The sequence below is a fragment of the Pristiophorus japonicus genome, chromosome 15 (genome assembly GCF_044704955.1).
Source record: "Pristiophorus japonicus isolate sPriJap1 chromosome 15, sPriJap1.hap1, whole genome shotgun sequence".
Classification (NCBI taxonomy): domain Eukaryota; kingdom Metazoa; phylum Chordata; class Chondrichthyes; family Pristiophoridae; genus Pristiophorus; species Pristiophorus japonicus.
The window spans coordinates 164,393,354-164,417,409 of record NC_091991.1 but is presented as its reverse complement, the minus strand read 5'-3'; the positions used below and the strand labels follow the sequence as shown (position 1 = coordinate 164,417,409).

The window sequence follows — 24,056 nt, the reverse complement described above, 5'->3', positions numbered from 1 at the left end:
ACTCCCGACGTAAGCGACCACTCAAAAACTGCAATTTGACTTCAGTGCCAGATATTTGGAGGCCAAGTCACCATCTCTGGGGCATGTAGGCAGATACGCCTCCAGCCCTACAAGCCTTCGAGATATCTGCACTCCTCCAATTCCCGCCTCGTGTGCATCACGGATTTTCATTGTTCCGTCATTGGTGGCCGTGCCTTCAGCTGCAAAGGCCCAAGCTCTGGAATTCCCGCCCTAAACCTCTCTGCCTTTCTCTCCTCCTTTAAGATGTTTCTTAAAACCTACTTCTTTGACCAAGCTTTTGGTCACCTGTTCGAATATCTCCTTATGCGGCTCATAGCAAATCTTGTTTGGTAACACTTCTGAAGAGTCTTGGGATGTTTTACTGTGTTAAAAGGTACTGTAATACATCAGCCAAAGTTCCTGCTCCAGATCATTATCCTTCTTTTCCGAAACAGAGGACGACGCTCCATAGACCCCTGCGGTTGAAAGGCCGAAGATGGCTATGTACAAGGGCGAGCGCTGTTCCCTGCAGCGGTCATGCTGTCATTGTGCTCCGTAGAGGACGAAATCCGCACTGTGACTCCGGGAGGAGCTCCTCGGCCACAGGGAGAAGACGGTTGAGGAGGACTCTAGCGACAACTTTCCCAGTGGCTGATAACAGGGAGATTCCTCTGTAGTTGCCGCTGTCGGACTTGTCCCCTTTTTTAAAGATGGTCACGATCACTGCATCTCTGAGATCTCCCGGTATGCTCTCCTCCCTCCAGCCTGAGGAAAATAGTGTTTGAAGACCAGGCCTTCAGAATTGCCACCAAGCTCATGGTCTAGACAGGGTTAGACAGGTTAGATGCAGGAAGAATGTTCCCAATGTTGGGGAAGTCCAGAACCAGAGGTCACAGTCTAAGGATAAGGGGTAAGCCATTTAGGACCGAGATGCGGAGGAACTTCTTCACCCAGAGAGTGGTGAACCTGTGGAATTCTCTACCACAGAAAGTTGTTGAGGCCAATTCACTAAATATATTCAAAAAGGAGTTAGATGAGGTCCTTACTACTAGGGGGATCAAGGGGTATGGCGAGAAAGCAGGAATGGGGTACTGAAGTTGAATGTTCAGCCATGAACTCATTGAATGGTGATGCAGGCTAGAAGGGCCGAATGGCCTACTCCTGCACCTATTTTCTATGTTTCTATGTTTCTACAGGGCTGTAGTAATACCTGCCCTCCTGTATGGCTCAGAGACATGGATCACGTACAGTAGACACCTCATGTCGCTGGAGAAATATCACTAACGATGTCTCCGGAAGATCCTATAAATCCCCTGGGAGGACAGACGCACCAACATTTACGTCCTCGACCAGGCCAACATCCCTAGTATTGAAGCACTGACCACACTTGATCAGCTCTGCTGGGCAGGCCACATGGCTCGCATGCCAGACACGAGACTCCCAAAGCAAGTGCTCTACGCGGAACTCCTTCACAACAAGTGAGGCAAAGGTGGGCAGAGGAAACGTTACAAGGACGCCCTCAAAGCCTCCCTGATAAAGTGCAACATCCCCACTGACACCTGGGAGTCCCTGGCCAAAGACCGCCCTCAGTGGAGGAAGTGCATCCGGGAGGGTGCTGAGCTCCTCAAGTCTCATCGCCGAGAGCATGCAGAAACCAAGCGCAGGCAGCGGAAGGAGCGTGCAGCAAACCAGTCCCACCCACCCCTTCCCTCAACAACTATCTGTCCCACCTGTGACAGGGACTATGGCTCTCCTATTGGACTGTACAGTCACCTAAGGACTCATTTTAAGAGTGGAAGCAAGTCTTCCTCCATTCCGAGGGACTGCCTATGATGATGATCCTCTTTTTAGGCAGTCCCCCAGATTCGAGGATGACTTGCTTCCACACTAAAAGTGAGTTCTCAGGTGACTGATGAGTCCAATGAGGGACCTACAGTCTGTGTCACAGGTGGGGCAGACGGTGGTTGAAGGGACGGGTGGGTGGGGTGTCTGGGTTGCCGCGCGCTCCTTCTGCTGTCCGAGCTTGGCTTCAGCTTGCTCCCGGCCAAGAGACGAGGTGTTCGGCGCCTTCGCGGATGCTTTTCCTCCACTGAGTGGTTGTGGGCCAGGTGTCAATGTGGATGCTGCACTTTATCAAGGAGGCCTTGAGGGTGTCCTAGAAGCGTTTCCTCTGGCCACCTGGGGCTCGCTTGCCATGTCGGAGTTCAGAGCATTTGTTTTGGGGGGTCTCGTATCGGGCATGCGGACGACGTGACCCAGCAAACGGAGTTAATCGAGCTTGGTCAATGCTTCGATGCTAGGGATGTTGGCCGAGTGAGAACACGGACTTTGGTGCGCCTATTCTGCCAATGGACCTGTAGGAACTTGCGAAGGCAGCATTGGTGGTACTTCTCCAGTGCTTTGAAGTGTCTACTGTACATAGTCCATTGAATGACAGTATGCAGACGATGCATACACTCAGAGGCCGAACTCCAAACCATCAGCAGCACCTTCACAGAAACGTACGAGAGCATGGGCCTTACACCAAACATCTGCAAGACAAAGGTCCTCTAACAAAAACAAACTGCACCCCTCACACAGCACTGTTCCCTGATTATCAAAATCCACGACGCGGCCTTGGACAACGTGGTCCATTTTCCATACCTCGGGAGCCTACGGTCAACAAGGGCAGACATTGATGACAAAATCCAACACCGCCTTCAGTGCGCCAATACAGCCTTCGGTCGCCTGAGGAAGAGAGAGTGTTTGAAGACCAGGATCTCAAACCCGACACAAAGCTCATGGTCTACAGAGCAGTAGTGATACCCGCCCTCCTACCTGCTTCAGAGACATGGACCGTGTACAGCAGGATCACTATCGAGTAAGTCCCAGGTGACAGAAGGGGATAATGGGTGAGGATAAGATTGGCCACTGCTGTCATTAGCTTGCTGACATTGTGGGAAGTGATGGCTAATTGGGCAAGGAATGACATGTAATCCACAGTAAGGGAAGCAACACCACAGAAGAGGAGGGGAGAAAAGAAATTAAATGAAATGTGGACAATTTAACCACAAATATCAGAGTAGTGTTGTAGAGACAAGGACCACTAACTGCTGTGGGTCTGGTTTAGGCCAGTGTTTTTCAAAGTTTGGGTTGCAGGATATTAATTCCTGGGTCTCACGGAGTTACGATCCGAACTTCGAAAAACATTGGCCCAGAGATAGTGTCGTCTCACCTCGGCTCCAAGAACACGAAGCTCCCGAACATTTTTCTCCGTAAACGGGAGCTTGGGAGTGCATTTCCCCCGTGCCTGTGAGATCGCCCCGGGTCTGTCCTTACGGTAAAGGCACTACATGTTGTCATCACCGATACCATTGCCGGCTAACCAAGAGGGGAGCACTGATCTGAGCTGATCTGTTGCTAGGCCTCTGCCTGTGGCCGCGTTGTGGAGGTTCCTGTGAATGGGAGAAGTTTCCCTAAACTCTAGGGACCAGTGGCATAATGGTTATGTTACTGGACCAGTAATCCCGAGGACCGGACTAATGATCCGAACGCACGAGTTCAAATCCCACAATGGCAGCTGGGGAATTTAAATTCAATTAAATAAATCTGGAAAAATAAAAGCTAGTATTTTGACCATGATGGTGACCATGAAACTACCGGATTATTGTAAAAACCCATCTGGTTCACTAATGTCCTTTAGGGAACGAAATCTGCCGTCCTTACCCGGTCTGAGCTATACGTGACTCCAGCCCCGCAGCACTGTGGTTGAATCTTAACTGCCCTCTGAAATGGCCCAGCGAGCGGCTTGGTTCTATTCAAGGCAGCGGCTCACCACCTTTTCATGGCCAGATAGGGATGGACAATAAATGCTGGCCTTGCCACTGAAGCCCACAATCCGTGAATGAATAAAAAAAAAAAAGGCCAGGCGCTTGACAAAGATCTCAAGAAAGGAAACAGAATTGGATTTTGATCCCCGTTTGGGAAGTTGAAAGGGAAGGGGGTCTTGCTGGAAAGTGTGTGTTCGGGGCTCAGGTTAAATCTGCACGGTGTGGCTGGTTGGGTCAGCTCATCTGATGGCCACTCAGGAGACTCCGACGGATGTGTGCACGTATTATGCGGAAGCAAAGTGGGGGGTGGGGGAAAAGGAGAGTTGTCGGGTGAGGATAGAATCAGGCTCCGTGCTGATGCTCCCTGCAACCCATCTGACGACCAGAATCGCTCAGGGAATGGACACTTGGGTTCAGGGGTCAGACTGTGCCTAGTCACCCACAGAGCTCTGCCTCAGCACGGGTCACCAACTTCGGGAGAGAGAGAGAGGAGGGGGAAATAAAACTGGCCCAGGGGGGTGAGGATTCAGCCAAGGAATATTTCCCGGAGAGACGGCACACCTTTAGAAGAATGAGAGGTGATCTCATTGAAAAATACAAAATTCTTACAGGGCTGGACAGGGTAGATGCAGGGAGGATGTTTCCTCTGGCTGAGGAGTCTAGAACCAGGGGTCACAGTCTCAGAATAAGGGGTCGGCCATTTAGGACTGAGATGAGGAGAAATTTCTTCACTCAGAGGGTGGTGAATCTTTGGAATTCTCTACCCCAGAGGGCTGTGAAGACTCAGTCATTGAGTATATTCAAGACAGGGATCGATAGATTTTTGGATATTAAAGGGAATCAAGGTATATGGAGATCCGGCAGGAAAGTGGAGTTGAGGTAGAAGATCAGCCATGATTTTATTGAATGGCGGAGCAGGCTCGAAGGGCCGAATGGCCTACTCCTGCTCCTACTCCTTATGTAGTTCAGGCGATAAATTGCTTTGCGACTCCCTGCTGCTGCCTCACTGTGTAATCGCCAGTATCCGTCAGAACTGCTCCCGATTATGTGGGAAAACAGTCAGCCCTTCTGAAGCACTGGAGAGAGCAGCCCTCACAGACATGCTTCCATACAGTAGCACACCCGAGGGGGAGATGGCAGTGACAAACTGCTTGTGCCTTCATCTCACTGCTGGTGACATTATGTAACCTCCCGTGACAAATTGCTGCTCTATATCGAACTCCTGGCAGCATCTTATCCTGGATTGATCAACCTGTCCCATCACACCGGGAGACTTGTGCCACATCACAACTTCGCATCAGTTACCAATACTCCAGCCCCAGGTGGCCAGCACAATGCAGCCATCACAAATATAAGAACATAAGAAATAGGAACAGGAGTAGGCCATACAGCCCCTTGAGCCTGCTCCACCATTTAATAAGACCATGGCTGATCCAATCATGGACTCAGCTCCACTTCCTCGTCTGCTCCCCATAACCCCTTATCGGTTAAGAAACTGTCTATCTCTGTTTTAAATTTATTCAATGTCCCAGCTTCCACAGCTCTCTAAGGTAGCGAATTCCACAGATTTACAACCCTCAGAAGAAATTTCTCCTCATCTCAGTTTTAAATGGCCCCTTATTCTAAGATCATGCCCTCTAGTTCTAGTCTCCCCCATCAGTGGAAACATCCTCTCTGTATCCACCTTGTCAAGCCCCCATATAATCTTACACGCTTCGATAAGATCACCTCTCATTCTTCTGGTTTCCATTGAGTACAGGCCCAACCTACTCAACCTTTCCTCATAAGGCAACCCCCTCATCCCCGGAATCAACCGTGTGAACCTTCTCTGAACTGCCTCCAAAGCAAGTACATCCTTTCTTAAATATGGAAACCAAATTTCTCCTCCAAGCGCTTCATGCCGCCAACTTGGAACCATCTCCCTGCACAAAATGAGCACTTCTTCCAGCTTTCCATCATTCTTACTCAGTTCCATAACCCAATGTTCTGATGGTCTGCGTGCTTTCTTCCCTGCCACCGCTCCCCTCACCCCCCCCCTTCCCAGTCATCCAGGAGACACGGGCTCCTTGCTGGGGTAAAGCTCCACAACCAGTTAAGGTCATTTATCCATGTGCAGAAGTTGAGGGACTGGATCATCATCATAGGCAGTCCCTCGGAGTCGAGGGAAGGGGTGGGTGGGGCTGGTTTGCCACGTGCTCCTTCCGCTGTCTGCGCTCGACCTCTTCACGCTCTTTGCGTTGAGACTCGAAGAACTCGACGCCCTCCCGGATGTACTTCCTCCACCTTGGGCGGTCTTCGGCCAGGGTCTCCCAGGTGTCAGTGGTGATGTCGCACTTTACCAGGGAGGCTTTGAGGGTATCCTTATAATGTTTCCGCTGCCCACCTTTGGCTCATTTACCATGACGGAGCTCCGCATAAAGCATTTGCTTAGGGAGTCTCGTATCTGGCTATGTGGCCTGCCCAGTGAAGCTGATCGAGTGTGGTCAGTGCTTCAATACTGGGGATGTTAGCCTGGTTGAGGACACTGATGTTGGTGCGCCTGTCCTCCCAGGGGATATGCAGGATATTGCGGAGACATCGTTGGTGATATATCGCAAGCGACTTGAGGCGTCTTCTATACATCGTCCATGCCTCAGATCCATACAGGAGGGCGGGTATTACTACAACCCTGTAGACCTTGAGCTTGGTGGTAGATTTGAGGGCCAGGTCTTCAAACACTGTTTTCCTCAGACGGCCGAAGGCTGCACTGGCGCACTGGAGGCAATGTTGAATCTAGTCATCAATGTCTGCCTTTGCTGATAAGAGGCTCCCGAGATATGGGAAATGGTCCACGTTGTCAAGGGTCACACCGTGAATCTTGATGGTTGGAGGGCAGTGCTGTGCGGCGAGGACCTTTGTCTTACGGATGTTAAGCAAAAGGCCCAGGCTTTCATATGCCTCAGTGAATACATCGACTATATCCTGGAGTTCAGCCTCAGAATGTGCGCAGACGCAGGCGTCGTCCACATACTGCAGCTCAACGACAGAGGTCGGGGTGATCTTGGACCTGGCCTGGAGGCGGCGTAGGTTAAACAGCTTCCCACTGGTTCTGTAGTTTAGTTCCACTCCAGCGGGGAGCTTGTTGATTGTGAGGGTGGAGCTTGGTGGCGAGGAAGACTGGGAAGAGGGTTGGAGCGATAACGCAGCCTTGTTTGACCCCGGTCCGGACGTGGATTGGGTCTGTAATGGATCCGTTGGTAATGATGTCGTCGTGAAGCAGGCAAAGGATGTTGACAAACTTTTGGGGGCATCCGAAACGGAGGAGGACGCTCCATAGACCCTCACGGTTGACAGTGTCAAAGGCCTTTGTAAGATCGAAGTAGGCCATGTTTCAGGGCTGGTGCTGCTCCCTGCATTTTTCCTGCAGCTGTCGCGCTGCAAAGATCATGTCCGTTGTGCCCCGTAGGGGACGAAATCTGCAGTGTGATTCCGGGAGGAGCTCCTCGGCCACAGGGAGAAGACGGTTGAGGAGGACTCCAGCAACAACCTTCCCAGTAGCTGATATATCACAGCCCCTCACTGGATCATAGGAAAGGATCATAAGCCAAACCCAGGCCTGTCCTCACCCCATGTCCACACGTGCACTCCCAGCAGTGGGTAGAGGACAGAAGCAGGAACCCTGCCTGATCATCCCTCCTCTTTCACCCATGAGGCCGAGGCCACTGTGGTATCCTTACTGCATTCCCCCAGCTGTTGACACACTGGCTTCCTGGCCCGCAATGTTTAATGCTACAGAAAAAAACGCTGGCATTACCCACCTGGCACTGCACGACGGAGCAGCTCTTATTGGCCCTGAAATTGCTGTGGATTGCGGCGCCGGCCTCTGAAGGATACAGGGCATTAGTGAGGCCACACCTGGAGTACTGCGTACAGTTTTGGTCTTCATATTTAAAGGAAGGATATACTTGCATTGGAGGCTGTTCAGAGAAGGTTCACTCGGTCGATTCCAGAGATGAGGGGGTTGACTTATGAAAGTAGGTTGGGCCTATACTCATTGGAGTTCGGAAGGATAAGAGGTGATTTTATCGAAACATAAGATAATGAGGGGGCTCGACAAGGTGGATGCAGAGAGGATATTTCCACTCATAGTGGAAACTAAAACTAGGGTACATAGTGTCAGAATTAGGGGCCAACCATCTAAAACTGAGATGAGGAGGAATTTCTTCTCTGAGGCTTGTAAATCTATGGAATTCTCTGCCCCAGAGAGCTGTGGAGGCTGGGTCATTGAATAAATTTAAGGCGGAGATAGACAGATTTTTGATCAATAAGGAAGTAAAGGGTTATGGGGAGCGGGCAGGGAAGTGGAGCCGAGTCCATGATCAGATCAGCCATGATCTTATTGAATGGCGGAGCAGGCTCGAGGGGCCAAATGGCCGACTCCTGTTCCTATTTCTTGTGTTCTTATGAAATCCGCACTTACCTGGTGCAGGGCCTCCTGCCAGAACTTGCATTGTTTTGCTGCGGAGATGGGCGCAGTGTAACGGCTGACGGATCCCAGGGGGGCGCGCCGTGTGCGATCACATGGGGCGGCGCTACAGACAGGAAATAGAAATCTCCGATGCCCATTCACGATTTATTTTAGTCTCACTCACCCAGGTAAATATCTAAATATATCAGCCCCACACTCACCCCGGTAAATTAATAAATCAGTCTCTCCTTCTTGGTAGAGTTGTGTTGGGATCAGGAAAAAGTTAGCAGATGTAGATAGATATTTATTTTGAAGATTTATCATGATGGGTGTATATTTTAACCTGCTGCAGATCCCCCCTCCCCTTATGCTATGCAAACAGACTCCTGTGCCTGTTTGCACCAGCCGTAAAAACTTTACTGCATAACTGCTGGGCAGTTGAGAGGCAATTAGCCCAACTCTGCGCCAGCAATAAGGATTGCACAGTCGGACCGGACGATCGGTCAAGTCGGAAGCTGGCAGATTGCAAGTTCGGGATTTAGCGCACGCGCTGAAATACTGAACTTGCTGTCCATTTCAAAGGCGGTATTCAGAATACTCCGTCGTACCCACCGCAAATTCTGCCCCAATGTGTCCTAAATCCAGGGGTCACAAAGACAGGTACATTTTCAATAATAAATATATCCTAAACTGGATCAATTCTTCAGACCTCACAGTATATCCCCGCCCCACTTTATCACATTTGTAAAGCAAGAGTCACAGTTATCCACAGCTAAGTCACGCATTGGTCATAGATCTGCGCCACTCATGAGAAGCATTTAAACCACTGTCTTCTCATGTAAGGTCTCCAATTTATACATCAGCTTTGCCAGGACATACAGGAATATTTAAGCCAACTGGGGCCTTTATCCCATAACGATATAATTAGGGAGCAGGTAAGAGACAGTGCTTACGGATCCAGTAAGTAGACGTACTGCCCCTCAGGTGTGCGCTCCTGGTGATATGTTAGGTTGTAAGACAGCATGGCTCCAATCAGGTCAGCGAGTTGCTGCTTCTCCCTGGTGCTGTACAGCTGGGTGTTCACCTGCAACAAAGATTTTACAGTTCAAGAAATGTCCCCTTTAAACTTCCCTGTCACTGGATGCTTCTGAATAAGGGCAGCAGGCACATGGGAGCACCCGTCACCTGCAAGTTCCCCTCCAGGTCACACACCATCCTGCCTTGGAAATATATTGCCGTTCCTTCATCGTCGCTGAATCAAAATCCTGGAACTTCCTCCCTAACAGCACTGTGGGAGCACCTTCACCACACAGACTGCAGCGGCTGAAGAAGGCACTACCACATTCTCAAAGGCAATTAGGGATGGGCAATAAATGCCAACCTTGCCAGGTATGCCCACATCCCGGAACGAATTAAAAAAAAAATACAACCAGGTATCCCAGAGAAGCTGCTTACAATAACTGCCCTCCTTTGATTGTTTGGGAGCAGTGTTCTGGATAACAAGTTCCATTCAGGATTTTCTAAATGGGACAATCCCCCACACATCTCCATGCACTCTCCAAGCTGGTACCACCAGACTCTGCACCAGCCCCTGACTCCGACCTATCCCATCTTATCATTCTTTGCTTGCCTTTTCATTCATTACCGTCAGCTTTTCCCAAACTGCAACAGCACCAACAACTTTCCCTTCGAGTAATGTGCCTCCAGTATTTTACATCCCAATCTTCTATGGCACCTCCCCCTTCTCTTACAGCTCAGTGGGTAGCACTCTCGCCTCTGAGTCAGAAGGTCATGGGTTCGAGTCCCACTCCAGGGACTTGAGCACATAAATCTAGGCTGACACTCCAGTGCAGTGCTGAGGGAGCACTGCACTGTCGGCGGTGCCATCTTTCAGATGAGATGCTAAACCGAGGCCCTGTCTGCCCTCCCAGGTGGATGTAAAAGATCCCATGGCACTATTTCGAAGAGCAGGGGAGTTATCCCCGGTATCCTGGCCAATCAACATAACAAAAACAGATCATCATTATCACATTGCTGTTTGTGGGAGCTTGCTGTGCACAAGTTGGCTGCTGCATTTCCCACATTACAACAGTGACTACACTCCAAAAGTATTTCATTGGCTGTAAAACACTGAGACGTCCGGTGGTTGTGAAACACGCTATATAAATGCAAGTCTTTTTTTTAACGCTAGTTCAAGAATCCTCTAATGAATCATTCTTCTTGTCCAAATCATTTTCAGCACAGGTCTGTAGCAAACACCTACAGGTTCCTACTTCAGGGTTCTCAGGTCTATCATCACACCTTTACACTGCTGATTACCAGAGGAGGTAAACATTCTGCTTATCAGCAGTTTGATTTTATGGTAACTCTTTCAGGACATTGACTGTCTCTTTTGCAATAGTTATCTTCCATTTAAATGACCATTTCATGGGCTAGAGTTTCCCTAACCTGTTTTTCTGGCGCCCTCACCCGAGGTGCACCGTTTTTGTCCGTCTCCAAGCCGGAAAAAAGACGTCGGTATTCTGGCCATGGCGCAGCGTGGCCCAATGGATTGGGGGGCGGAGCCAGGTCCCGGCGCTGAAAACAGTGCCAGGACCTCTGCACATGCGCACGAGAGTCAGCGCGCATGTGCAGTAGCTCCTGGCGGGCCAAATCTGAGAGTACGCGCTGCAGGCTGTGGGAGGGGTCTGAAGCACGTCGTCCCTAGCCCTGGCCGAATGGGCTCCCTCATCGGCAGCCCGCTGCGTTCCCTAAGGAAGGACTTCTATTTTTTATTTGTTATTTACTGATTGATTTTGGTGATTTAGGTGTAGGGTTCCTTCTATTTTTTTTTATTTGTTATTTATTGATTGTTTATTACTTTTTGTACTTTGTTTGGTGCTTGGTGGTGCTTTAAATGTGTTACTTGTGCCGATTCCTTAACTCTAGGTAAGGTTTTTCTGTGCAGACAGAAGTGGCAACATATGCTGGCCTAAATTAGTTTGGAGCAACTATTTGCTGGCCAAATGCTTAAAACAGGGGTAAGTGACTGGGAACGCTCCCTTTAGAAAAAAAAACGGAACTTTAAAAAAAAAACCTAACTAACTCGCTTACACTGGCGCAAATTAAATGGTCAGAATTGCAACTAAAAAGAGTGTCCAGAAAAATCAAATTGCTCCAAAATAAAAGGAGAATCTCCCGGGGAAACTTGGGCCCATAGTCATTCAGATCACACTACGAACAAATGAATCGACTATCCATTTCCAGATTAATTCTTCAGGTCAATTTTTGCCAAAGCTGGCAATTCTAAAACCTGGCTGCACTGTCACAGAGACAAGAAATGCTGACTCTCCAGGGTCAGGGAACTCTGAAAAATCAATAAAGAAAGAAAGGAACATCAAGAAATAGCAGCATGCCATATGGCCCCTCGAGCCTGCTCCGCCATTCGATAAGATCATGGCTGATCTTCTACATCAAATCCATCTTCCTGCACCATCCCCATATTCCTTGATTCTCCCAGTGCCCAAAAATCCACCGATCTCTGTGTTGAGTGTATTCAACGACTGAGCAACCACAGCCCTCTGGGGTGGAGAACTCCGTGAGGACAGCGGCCCGTTAAACATCGTACATTACACGCAAAGAACAAAATCTAATCAGTGCTGGCCACAACTCTGCTCCAAGGGACACCAAGTGAATCGACAACCCAGTCTTCAAGATTTCTTCCCTTCTCTCCTCTTTCTAACACAGGTCCGTTCTTTAATTAAACATTTTCTGGAAAAAATACCAACAGCATGCGGGTGTTGTTTACAGCAACAACTACACAGTGTTAATTACATACAGAGGAACATCTCAGAGCCAGAAGAAGTTTAAGAGATCTTCTTCCCCCTTAGCGTCAAGAACGTCCTGCCCTTCTGCTCTTTATCCTGCGGATATCTTTAGTTCAAAGGTCGTTCAGAGTATGTCACAATAAATTTCATTCAGCACTCACCCAGCCTTTTCGCTGATAGCAGAAGGAATCTAACCCTTCCCACCTCTCTCCAATATCAGCAAAGGGGCGGGCAAACCATCTATTACTTAAAACGTTTACAACAGGCTGTCTCTCATATTGGCCAAAATTTGCATCATCAATTCCAAAGTTGCCAGTTATTGCATCTTCAGAGCTATTTATTTTGGGTGGAAAGAGCTGTGGTTAACACATTTACGAAAGTGTTAACAAAAGAAGGAAGAACTTGTATTCACAACCGGCCATCCCAAAGTTTGAACAGCCAATAAAGTACAGTCACTGTTGTAATGTAGGAAACGTGGCATCCAATTTGCGCACAGCAAGCTCCCACAAACAATGGGAATCCTCGATCACACAGCCCTCGATCACACAGGCTGGTCTTATCAAGAAAAACCAAGAATGTTTCAGCTTCAATCCAAAACATGATTAAAAAAAAAATGCTGTTATAACTCTCAACTGTGCAGTACTGAGGGAGTGCTGCATTGTCAGAGGTGCTGTCGTTTGGACGAGACGTTAAACCGAGGCGCCCTCTGCTCTCTCAGGTGGATATAAAAAAAACCCACGGCCACTATTCGAAAAAGAGCTGGGGAGTTCTCCCCGGTGTCCTGGCCAATATTTACCCCTCAACCAACATCGCTAAAAGCAGATCGTCTGATCACTGTCTCATTGTTTGTGGGAGCTTGCTGTGCGCAAATTGGATGCCACGTTTCCTACATTACAACAGTGACTGTACTTTATTGGCTGTTCGAACTTTGGGATGGCCGGTTGTGAATACAAGTTCTTCCTTCTTCCGTTAACACTTTCGTAAATGTGTTTATATTTACTCTCAGCACAGAGGAACTCTTCCTCATTGATTAGTTTTGTCAAATTATCGGATATTTCACTCCACACAGATGCAATTTGTGGAAAGGAGTTGGGTACATACAAGTAGAGTTTCACAAAGTCGAATAAGAATCAGCATGATTTTTTTTTGTGAGAAGGCCTGATTAAAAATGATTTATGATTCTCATGTAAAAGAAAGGACTCTGGGTCTTTCTCCAGAGAATGCAGTTATAAAAATATCACAACAAAACATTTCGCACCTCAATTAGAGCCAAGGTACAGAAACCGCTTGGTGTTGGCCATTTATCACATTTCTAGTCATTCCAATCGGAATAAATAATTTAACAGATACTGGAAGATGGATTTGAATTAATTAGTTTTAACAACGAACAAAAAGAGAGGGGGGGAGGTGGGGAATGGAGAGGAACACGTGCACACAAAAGGCCAGGGAAAACAGGGAAACACCTGTGGGCAATACCAAATACAAGAGACAAAATGGGGGAGAGAGACAAGTCAGAGATAGTTCAAAGATAAAATATACACTAGGAGATATACATTTACAACAACAACTTGTATTTATATAGTACCTTCAACATAGTGAAATGTCCCAAGGCGCTTCACAGGAGTATAAGATTTTTTTAAATTTTAAACTGAGCCGCATAAGTAGAAATTAGGGCAGGTGACCAAACGCTTGATCAAAGAGGTAGGTTTTAAGGAGCATCTTGAAGGAGGAAAGAGAGGTAGAGAGGAGAGATTTAGGCAGGGAGTTCCAGAGCTTGGGGCCCAGGCAACAGAAGGCACGGCCACTAATGGTTGAACGATTATAAACAGGAATGCTCAAGAGGGCAGAATTAGAGGAGTGCAGACATCTCGGGGGGTTGTGGGGCTGGAGGAGATTGAATAAAACATTTTCAATTTGTTGGAGAAACCTCAATTAAATGTGTGTCAATGTGAAGCTATTCTGGAGATGGTGTGGGTTAGGAAGTGGAACTCAGTGCTGTGGGAATCTTGCTGGGAGCAGCTCTATCCATTTTAGGTTTATTTTAATGAGTTTGTGTACCTGACTTCATTGCGGCAGTTTCTAGCCACCTCCCATTACTGACAAAGTCACTTCTGTGACCTAGTTCTGGGATGTTCCCACGATGCTCCCGGAAGAATTTGTGGCTACTTGCTGGACAATTCTAAGAGTACATTTCTATTATGTCTTTAATACGCTTATGAATGACTCCACGAGGTCTAGTATTGTACTTGAGCTGTTGTGACCTTAGTCCCATTTATTGTAACTCCAGAGTGAGGCACAAGCATGGTGGGCAGCCTTTTATACTGGGCCCTGCACACCTATGCAGGTGACCCTCAGGTCTCCCACCGCAGTGCCCTCTGGTGGCATACCTAATAGGCTCAAGTTTCGGGGCGCGCCTAGAACGGCGCAGCCCCGCCACCCACGCCTGTTTTCCGCGCTCAAAAGCACGTCAAAAACTTACTGAGCGGCGTGCAGAGATCAGCGGGGGGCGGGGCCAAAGCGTCGCGCTGATTTTGAGACTGCAGGTGGGGGGGGGCGGGGCTAGGTCAGAGAAGATGATGTCATGCCGGCAGCCCTGCGCGTGCGCGCTGGAGCGTGCGAGCATGCGCAGTGAGCTCGAGAGGCGTTGCCTGTGTGTGTGGCCCCAACCGTGTCCCGCCCGTCTCCTGGCCGAACGGCCCAAGTCACAGCACAGCTCGGGAGGCTGCTGTGCTGCTGCTGCAGGCAGGTAGGAAAATTCAATTTTTTTATTATTTGCTTTATTTATCATTTATTATTCAGGATTGCCCTTTATTTGTATAAGTGAGACTGTTGCATGCTTAAAGAATTTAATCACTTCCCTTCCCCCCTGCCCCAAATCTCTCGTTCCCTACGCCCGATTTGTAACCTACGCCTGATTTGTAAGTGTAGGCAAGGTTTTTCTGAGCGTACAAAAATCTACACTTACTCCATTCTAAGTTAGTTTGGAGTAAGGTTTTGCTGCCTAAACTTGCAAATCAGGCGCAAGTGGCTGGACATGCCCCCTTTTGAAAAAAAACCGGTTCTAAAATGAAACTGTTCTAACTGACTAGAACTGGAGCAAACTAAATGCCGAGAATGGCAATTTCTAAGATGCTCCATTCTAAACTAGTTTAGGAGCAACTCAGGCTGAAACTTGAGCCCTATGTGACTATACAGTTAGTATACATGGTCTACATTCATGAGTTGCCCCCTCCCCCACTCAGGTTTCTTTTTCTCTTCCAACCAGATGGCCCTGGGCTGAGTTTTGAGGTGAGGCCGTCACTCGAATAGGTCGAATGGGGAGAAGCTGGCTCTGAGCTGTAGGAATAGGGTATCAGGGGCAGAGACCATTGTTCCATGACACGGGGACCTACTGTACAACTCAACATTGGCATGGAGCTCGACACCAGCCAGGACAAAGCAGCCCATTTGATTGGCACCCCATCCACCAACTTCAACACTCACTCCCTTCATCACCAGCACATCGTGGCTGCGGTGTGTACCATCGATAGGATGCACTGCCGCAACTTCGCCACGACTTCTTCGGCAACACCATCCAAACCCACGACCTCGACTACCTAGAAGGACAAGGGCAGCAGGTGCATGGGAACACCATTGCCTGCAAGTTCCCCTGAAAGTCACACACCATCCTGACTTGGAAATATATTACCGTTTCTTCCTTGTCGCTGGGTCAGAATCCTGGAACTTGCTCCCTCACAGCACTGTGGGAGTACCTTCACCACACGGACTGCAGCGGTTCAAGGCGGCGGCTCACCACCACCTTCTCAAGGACAATTAGGGATGGCCAATAGATGCTGGCCTTGCCAGCGACGCCCACCTCCCATGAACGAATAAAAAACTGCTGAGTGACTTATGGGATTCATAACCTCAAGAATCAGGACGCACCAAAATTTAAAAGCTGCACTGAAATGGCCGATTAATGTTAAATAGCTTCTTTTCTCCAATGTTCTCCTCTCCTTTCCCGAGGGCATCGACTCATGCGAGGTTACAGGCCCCAGACCGTGCCCATCCTCTGCAACCTCGCCCAAGTGGTAATGCATGAACCTCGATAGTGGGTTTCAGCCAGCTATTCCACAATTTGGGAATCACAGCTGAGCCCAAGCTGTCCCTTGTTTGATGACGACATGCATGCAATTCCAGAAGTGTCACTGGACAGGAACAGATACTCTGCTGCTTAGGCCCACAGCAAAATCCCCACTGCTTCCCTGGCTGACATCACTTAGTTCAGCCCAAAGCTGGGATTGAATCTGGGACCGACTGCTTTGTACGGCTCAGTGCCAGTTCAGCCAGTGCTGTTACTGAAACCACCCTTGGAGCACCAGGGTGAATAGTTGCAACTTATCCTGGAACTGTTCACCAGTTACAAAGACCAAACTCTGACCTGTATTAAATCAACACGAGCACTCCCTTAAGTACTTCAACTGTCTGCCCTTCCTGTAGAGGCTTTCTGATGTCAGGGTATCTGAAGCAAATCCCAAGACCTGGTTAGTGATCATTTGCGACAAGTAATGAGAGTAGCGAATGTTCAAACCCCAGAACACTCACTGAATGATCCCACTTGAGTATTTCTGAAAGAATCAGAATAATGGAGAGAACACCATCACTCAGCTCATCAACTTGACAAGCGAAGCCACGTTGCTGTGTAACTCTGGGGAGGACAGAGCTGAAACTGCTCGCCTCAAAGTCACAAATGACATCCTTTGTGACCATGACAAAAGTAAACTCTCCCTCCTCATCCTTCTGGACCTGTCTGCAGCCTTTGACACAGTTGACCATTCCATCCGCCTCTATTGCCTCTCCACCACCGTCCAGCACTCGCCTGGTTCCATTCTTATATACCTAATCGTAGCCAGAAAATCTCCAGCAATGGCTTCTCTGCCCGCTCCTGCATCGTTACCTCTGGTGCCCCCCCCAAGGATCTGTCCTTGGTCCCCTCTTATTTCTCATCTATATGCTGCCCCCTTGGCGATATCATCCAAAAACATGGAGTCAGTTTCCACATGTACGCTGACGACACCCAGCTCTACCTCACCAGCACTTCTCTCGACCCCTGCTTGGTATCTAAATTGTCAGATTGCTTGTCCGACATTCAGTACTGGATAAGCAGAAATTTCTCCAATTAAACACTGTCTTTGGTCCCCGCCACAAACTGCGTTCCCTAACCATTGACTCCATCCCTCTCTCTGGCATCAATTGGAGGGTGAACAAGACTGTTCGCAACCTAGGTGTCATATTTGACCCCGAAATGAGTTTCCAGCCACATCAGAATGAGTGATCATAGCATGATTGAATTTCAAATTCAGATGGAGGGGGAGAAAGTTGGATCTCTAACCAGCGTACTAAGCTTAAATAAAGGAGACTATGAAGATATGAGGGCAGAGTTGGGTAAAGTGGACTGGGAAAATAGATTAAAGTGTAGGACCGTTGATCAACAGTGGTGTAGAAACATAGACAATAGGTGCAGGATCAGGCCATTCGAGCCTGCACCGTCATTCAATATCATGGCTGATCATGCAACTTTAGTACCCTACTCCTGCCTTCTCTCCATACCCCCTGATCCCCTTAGCCGTCCGTAAGGGCCACATCTAACTCCCTCTTGAATATATCCAACGAACTGGACTCAACAACTTTCTATGGTAGAGAATTCCACAAGTTCACCACTCTCTGGGTGAAAAAGTTTCTCCTCATCTCGGTCCTAAATGGCTTACCCCTTATCCTTAGACTGTGACCCCTGGTTTTGGACTTCCCTAACATCGGGAACATTCTTCCTGTCCAGTCCCATCATAATTTTATGTTTCTATGAGATACCCTCTCATTCTTCTAAATTCCAGTGAGTATAAGCCTAGCCGATTCAGTCTTTCTTCACGTCAGTTCTGCCATCCTGGGAATTAGTCTGGTGAACCTTCGCTGCACTCCCTCAATAGCAAGAACTTAACACAATCACAATCACTAAGGAGGTGGTATTAAGATAATGGGACTAAAGGCAGATAAATCCCCTGGATCTGATGGCTTGCATCCTAGGGTCTTAAGAGAAGTAGCGGCAGGGATTGTGGATGCATTGGTTGTAATTTACCAAAATTCCCTGGATTCTGGGGAGGCCCCAGCAGATTGGAAAACTGCAAATGTAACACCCTTATTTAAAAAAGGAGGCAGACAAAATGCAGGAAACTATAGACCAGTTAGCCTAACATCTGTGGTTGGGAAAATGTTGGAGTCCATTATTAAAGAAGCAGTAGCAGGATATTTGGAAAAGCAAAATTCGGTCAGGCAGAGTCAACATGGATTTATGAAGGAGAAGTCATGTTTGACAAATTTGCTGGAGTTCTTTGAGGATGTAAAGAACAGGGTGGATAAAGGGGTACCAGTGGATGTGGTGTATTTGGAATTCCAGAAGGCATTTGACAGGGTGCCACATAAAAGGTTACTGCACAAGATAAAATTTCACAGGGTGGTAATATATTAGCATGGATAGAGAATTGGCTAACTAACAGAAAACAGAGAGTCAGGATAAATGGTTCATTCTCTGGTTGGCAACCAGTAACTAGTGGGGTGCCGCAGGGATCAGTGCTGAGACCCCAACTATTTACAATCTATATAAACGACTTGGAAGAAGGGACTGAGTGTAGCGTAGCCAAGTTTGCTGACAATACAAAGATGGGAGGAAAAGCAATGTGCGAGGACACAAAAAATTTGCAAAAAGACAGTCAGGCTAAGTGAGTGGGCAAAAATTTGGCAGATGGAGTATAATGTTGGAAAGTGGGAGGTCATGCACTTTGGCAGAAAAAAATCAAAGAGCAAGTTATTATTTAAATGGAGAAAGATTGCAAAGTGCGCAGTACTGCGAGACCTGGGGATACTTGTGCATGAAACACAAAAGGATAATATGCAGATACATCAAGTGATCAGGAAGGCCAATGGAATCTTGGCCTTTATTGCAAAGGGGATGGAGTTTAAAAGCAGGGAAGTCTTGCTACAGCTATACAAGGTATTGGTGAGGCCACACCTGGAATACTGCATGCAGTTTTAGTTTCCGTATTTACGAAAGGATATACTTGCTTTGGAGGCAATTCAGAGAAGGTTCACTAGGTTGATTCTGGGGATGAGGGGGTTGACTTATGAGGAAAGTTTGAGTAGGTTGGACCTCTACTCATTGGAATTCAGAAGAATGAGGGGTGATCTTATTGAAACATATAAAATTATGAGGGGGCTTGACGAGGTGGATGCAGAGAGGATATTTCGACTGATAGGGGAGACTAGAATAGAGGGCATAATCTAGATGGGCAGCCCCTTATTCTGAGATGAGGAGACATTTCTTCTCTCAGAGGGTTGTGGATCTGTGGAATTCGCTGCCTCAGAGAACTGTGGAAGCTGGGACATTAAATAAATCCAAAACAGAAATAGACAGTTTCTTCAACGATAAGAGAATAAGGGGTTATGGGGAGCGGGCAGGGAAGTGGAGCTGAGTCCATGATCAGATCAGCCATGATCTTATTGAATGGCGGAGCAGACTCAAGGGGCCATATGGCCTTCTCCTGCTCCTATTTCTTATGTTTTTATGTCCGTGGCATAACTATAAAACCGCCTTTTTCCATCTCTGTAACATTGCCCGCCTCCGCCCTTGCCTCAGCTCTTCTGCTGCTGAAACCCTCATTCATGCCTTTGTTACCTCTAGACTTGATTACTCCAACTCACTCCTGGCCGGCCTTCCACATTCCACACGACGCAAACTTGAAGTCATCCAAAACTCAGCAGCCCGTGTACTAACCCGCACCAAGTCAAGATCACCCATCACCCCTGTGCTTAACTGACCTACATTGGCTCCCAGTTAAGCAACGCTTCAATTTCAAAATTTTCATCCTTGTTTACAAATCACTCCATTGACTTGCCCCATCCTATCTCTGTAATCTTTTTCAGCCTTACAACCCCTGAGATATCTGCGGTCCTCTAATTCTACCCTCTTGAGCATCCCTGATTATAATCGCTCAACCATCGGTGGCTGTGCCTTCAGCTGCCTGGGCCCTAAGCTCTGGAATTCCCTGCCGAAACCTCTACGCTTCTCTAATTCTCTTTCTTCCTTTAAGACGCTCGTTAAAACCTACCTCTTTAAACAAGTTTTTGATCATCTGCCTTAATTTCTTCTGTGGCTGGGTGTCAAATTTATCTGTGTCTGTAACACTGTTGTGAAGCGCCTCGAGACATTTTACTACGTTAAAGGCGCTTTATAAATAAAAGGTTATTATTATTACAGGCCTGTGCAGAGCCATTTTGTATGCATATGTATGAGTATCACTGCAGTAACAGCTACGTGTACAGTGCATACTTTACACACAAAGATGAACAGAGACAGACATATTAGCATATTGGACGAATATGTGTAACATGGAAACATACCTGTGAATTCAGAAGTCGAACAGCTATTTCACCTTCGCTAGCACATCACTAGGATTACAGTGAAATGTAACTATTGATCCGCACTAGTATAAAACCATTCTACGTCCACTTGAATTACAAAACGTCTGGTGCATTTGAGAACACCAAATATTCTGAGGTGTTCAACACTCGGAGGTGAAATTCCTCGTGAAAATTGGAGTGTGCCTACTTTACTCCTTAAATAACAAACTGCTAAGAAAATAATGGGATCCTGCAGCTTCGAAACATGCAATTTACTTGTTAATTATGTCACGGGGAAAAAAAACAACAGGCATTTTCCCCATTTGAAGAGGAATTTCACCCTCAGGTAACAGGCCTGTCACTGGTGCAGGGAGCAACTTGACGGGCTCAGGATCAACGTTCCCGCTAAGCTGCGTGGCCATGCAGCCGTCGAGAGGTCCCACCCAGGCCGCTCACTGGCTTCTCAACGGGAGATTTTGCGCATACACGAGACAGTTAAAGGCACTGGGCAACCCAAAAAATGAAGAGGGGGCACATTGCTCAGGATATTACTTGAAGCCCCAGATGGCTTACTGTGTCAGCCATGGTTCAAGGGGTAGCACTCTCGCCTGCGAGTCAGAAGGTCGTGGGTTCAAGTTGCACTCCGGAGACTTGAGCACATTTATGCTGACATTCCAGTGCAGTGTTGAGAGAGCGCTGCACTGTCGGAGGTTCCGCCTTTCGGATGAGACGTTAAACCGGGGCCCTGTCTGCCCTCTCAGGTGGACGTAAAAGATCTCATTGTACTATTTTGAAGAAGAACAGGGGAGCTCTTCCCGGTGTCCCAAATAATATTTAGCCAATAGCACTAAAACAGAATATTTGGTCATTATCACGTTGCTGTTTTTGGGAGCTTGCTGTGCGCAAATTGGCTGCCGCGTTTGCTACATTACAATTCAAAAGTGCTTCGCTGTCTGTAAAGCGCTTTGGAATATCCCCAAGGTCGTGAAAGGTGCTATATAAATGCAAGTCTTCCTTTCTCGCTTGCTTTATTGGAGCCAACTGGCAATTATCACAGCCATATGGCCATCACTGCTTCCTTCAGCTTGGATGTCGGGAGGACAGTGACCATTAGGCCCCGTCCTTGCGAACAGCAGAGGGACCTCGAACAGAACCACTTCACCCCATGAAGATCACCATGTGTACAGGAAGTCATCCTCGTTTCGAGGGACTGCCTACGATGATGATGAATGGTTTACATGGGGTGACTTCAAGGTCGTAACCTCACACTGTGATTAAAAAAAAAAACAATTGATGAAATCATCTGAAGATCTCGATGAAAAGGAGCCTGCACTCATCACTCCCAGGGACCCACGCTCTCAGTAACATGGTTCGACTTTGTGTTTGCTTTTTCAAGTCCGGAAATATTCAGCGGCCGCCCGAATCAGAATCAATTTTATTTTCAGGACTAGGATGGTGCCGACTCCGTGCAGAGTTAGCGGATATCTCAGCCAGGGTGGTACGCGGGGCCCTGCAAATGGCTTCAGTCCCTCAAGTCCAAGGACGGAAAAAACGGCAGCCCAGGGTTCCTTCATCCGCTCGTCATCCAGCATCGTAAACATGTTTATGGGGCGCACAAGGACAGTGCTGCTGTGAGGGCTTCCCACAATAGATGCTCATCGCCTGGATGCATGCATGAAGAACGGCTATTTGGATCAGACTGCACCCTCACCATAGGTCAGTGCCTTCAGGAAAGGGAGGGGAGAAAATTAGTGCGGGGCAGGGGGCTGAAAGTCGCTGACTCTCACAATCTGACTCACCGTAAGCTTGCCCAAAATTGTGTGCTGAAAAGAATCAAGGAGGAGCTATATCGAAGCATGTACATATATGGTAATGGAGGTTACAGCACCACTGATTGGCTGAGGATAGAACATGTCATGATCACGAGAATGCAGGAGCAGCTATAGGCAGAACAAAGAGAATCAGGCAACCTATATAATTTTGGTCACCAAAGCTCCAAAGGATTGGGGTAATATGCATCTTTTGTACTTCCTGCCTGGTTATTGATTGCAGGAACAGTAAAACCTGTAAATTACGGACACCTCAGGGACCAGCATCCACAGCGGCAGAGAAAGTGCTCGCTCCCTGGGACAGAGCCGCGCACGCAGTTAATCCCAGACACCGAGCGCGTTCCCTGCCCCTGTGCATGCTGGGCAGTGAGCCCCCCGGTCCACAAAAGCCGTCTCTTTCACAAAACCCCCTGCCGCCTCACGCTGACCGGCATTCACTGACCTCACGAGCATTTGGTGGCAACCACAACTTGTAAAAAAATCTCCAGCTTCCCTCTTTTTTTTGCCAATTATCTTAAATCGGAGTCCTCTGGTTACTGGCCCTCCTTCCAGTCGAAACAGTTTCTCTTTTATAAAGTAAACATTAAAAAAACACCATTCTATAAGAGTGCGAAAGGCTATTTGTGAAATTAACAACGTGTATTTATATAGCGCCTTTAACGTAGTGAAACGTCCCGAGGTGCTTCACAGGAGCATTATGAGATTTTAAAAATTTGATACCGAGCCGCATAAGTAGAAATTAGTGCAGGTGACCAAAAGCTTGGTCAAAGGTATGTTTTAAGGAGCATCTTGAAGGAGGAAAGAGAGGTAGAGAGACGGAGAGGTTTAGGCAGGGAGTTCCAGAGCTTGGGGCCCAGGCAACAGAAGGCACGGCCACCAATATTGGGTGATTATAATCAGGGATGCTCGAGAGGACAGAATTAGAGGAGCGTAGACATCTCGGGGGGTTGTAGGGCTGGAGGAGATTACAGAGATAGGGAGGGGCGAGGCCATGGAGGGATTTGAAAATAAGAACAAGAATTTTGAAACTGAGGTGCTGCTTAATCGTAAGCCAATGTAGGTCAGCGAGTGGGACTTGGTGAGAGTTGGGACATGTGCAGCCGAGTGTTGGATCACCTGTAGTTTACGTCGGGTAGAATGTGGAAGGCCAACCAGGGGGCGAGCTGCAGGAGGAAGCCTCAGTGATCCCGACTCGGGGAAAGTTCCAGATACAGCAGCTTTGCAACAGGCTGCGTCCCGTGTTTTAAGGTGTACAGGGCTTGGTGCTTTGAAGGCTTTCCGTAGCTCGTAATACGGCAGCAGCCGCGAATTCAGAGTGCCTCTTGCATATTTTATCGTGAAAGTCATTGGGTCTCTCAATAAGTATCCTCATACAGGTTGTACTGTAAGTGTACCCGATTTATTAAAATTGTTGATGGTTAACATCTTGGTCGTCTCATTAAATCAGTGTACACCCATGCTGTGGGCATGGTGGCCACCTTGAAGATGGGAAAAAAGTTCTGTATTTGGGGCTTACTGTGCAGCTGGCAAATAGGACGCACTGTACCCTCATATACACTGGTTTCATTCTGCTGGATCCGACTGTAAAGAGCATGTAGATGCACACACACACGGTAGAGACAGCACCAGTAATGTGCACTGCCTGCTGCAGGTCAGGTCCCATGGGAATGTGAGATTTATTGGCTGCACGCAGCACACAACCATTAGCATAGATTCGATGAAGGCAGCAGGCATT

General features: G+C 47.9%; 1 protein-coding gene across 3 annotated transcripts in view; it reads right to left on the bottom strand.

Annotated features, from left to right (window-relative positions):
• The window catches only part of chtf18 (CTF18, chromosome transmission fidelity factor 18 homolog (S. cerevisiae)), a 140,067-nt gene that overhangs the window by 47,247 nt on the left and 68,764 nt on the right, over nt 1-24,056 (bottom strand). For all 3 annotated transcript variants that reach the window (XM_070901253.1, XM_070901254.1, XM_070901255.1), the window contains exon 18: nt 9,210-9,340. In XM_070901253.1, the coding sequence (XP_070757354.1) occupies nt 9,210-9,340 (131 nt within the window). The remainder of the gene's footprint in view (nt 1-9,209; nt 9,341-24,056) is intronic.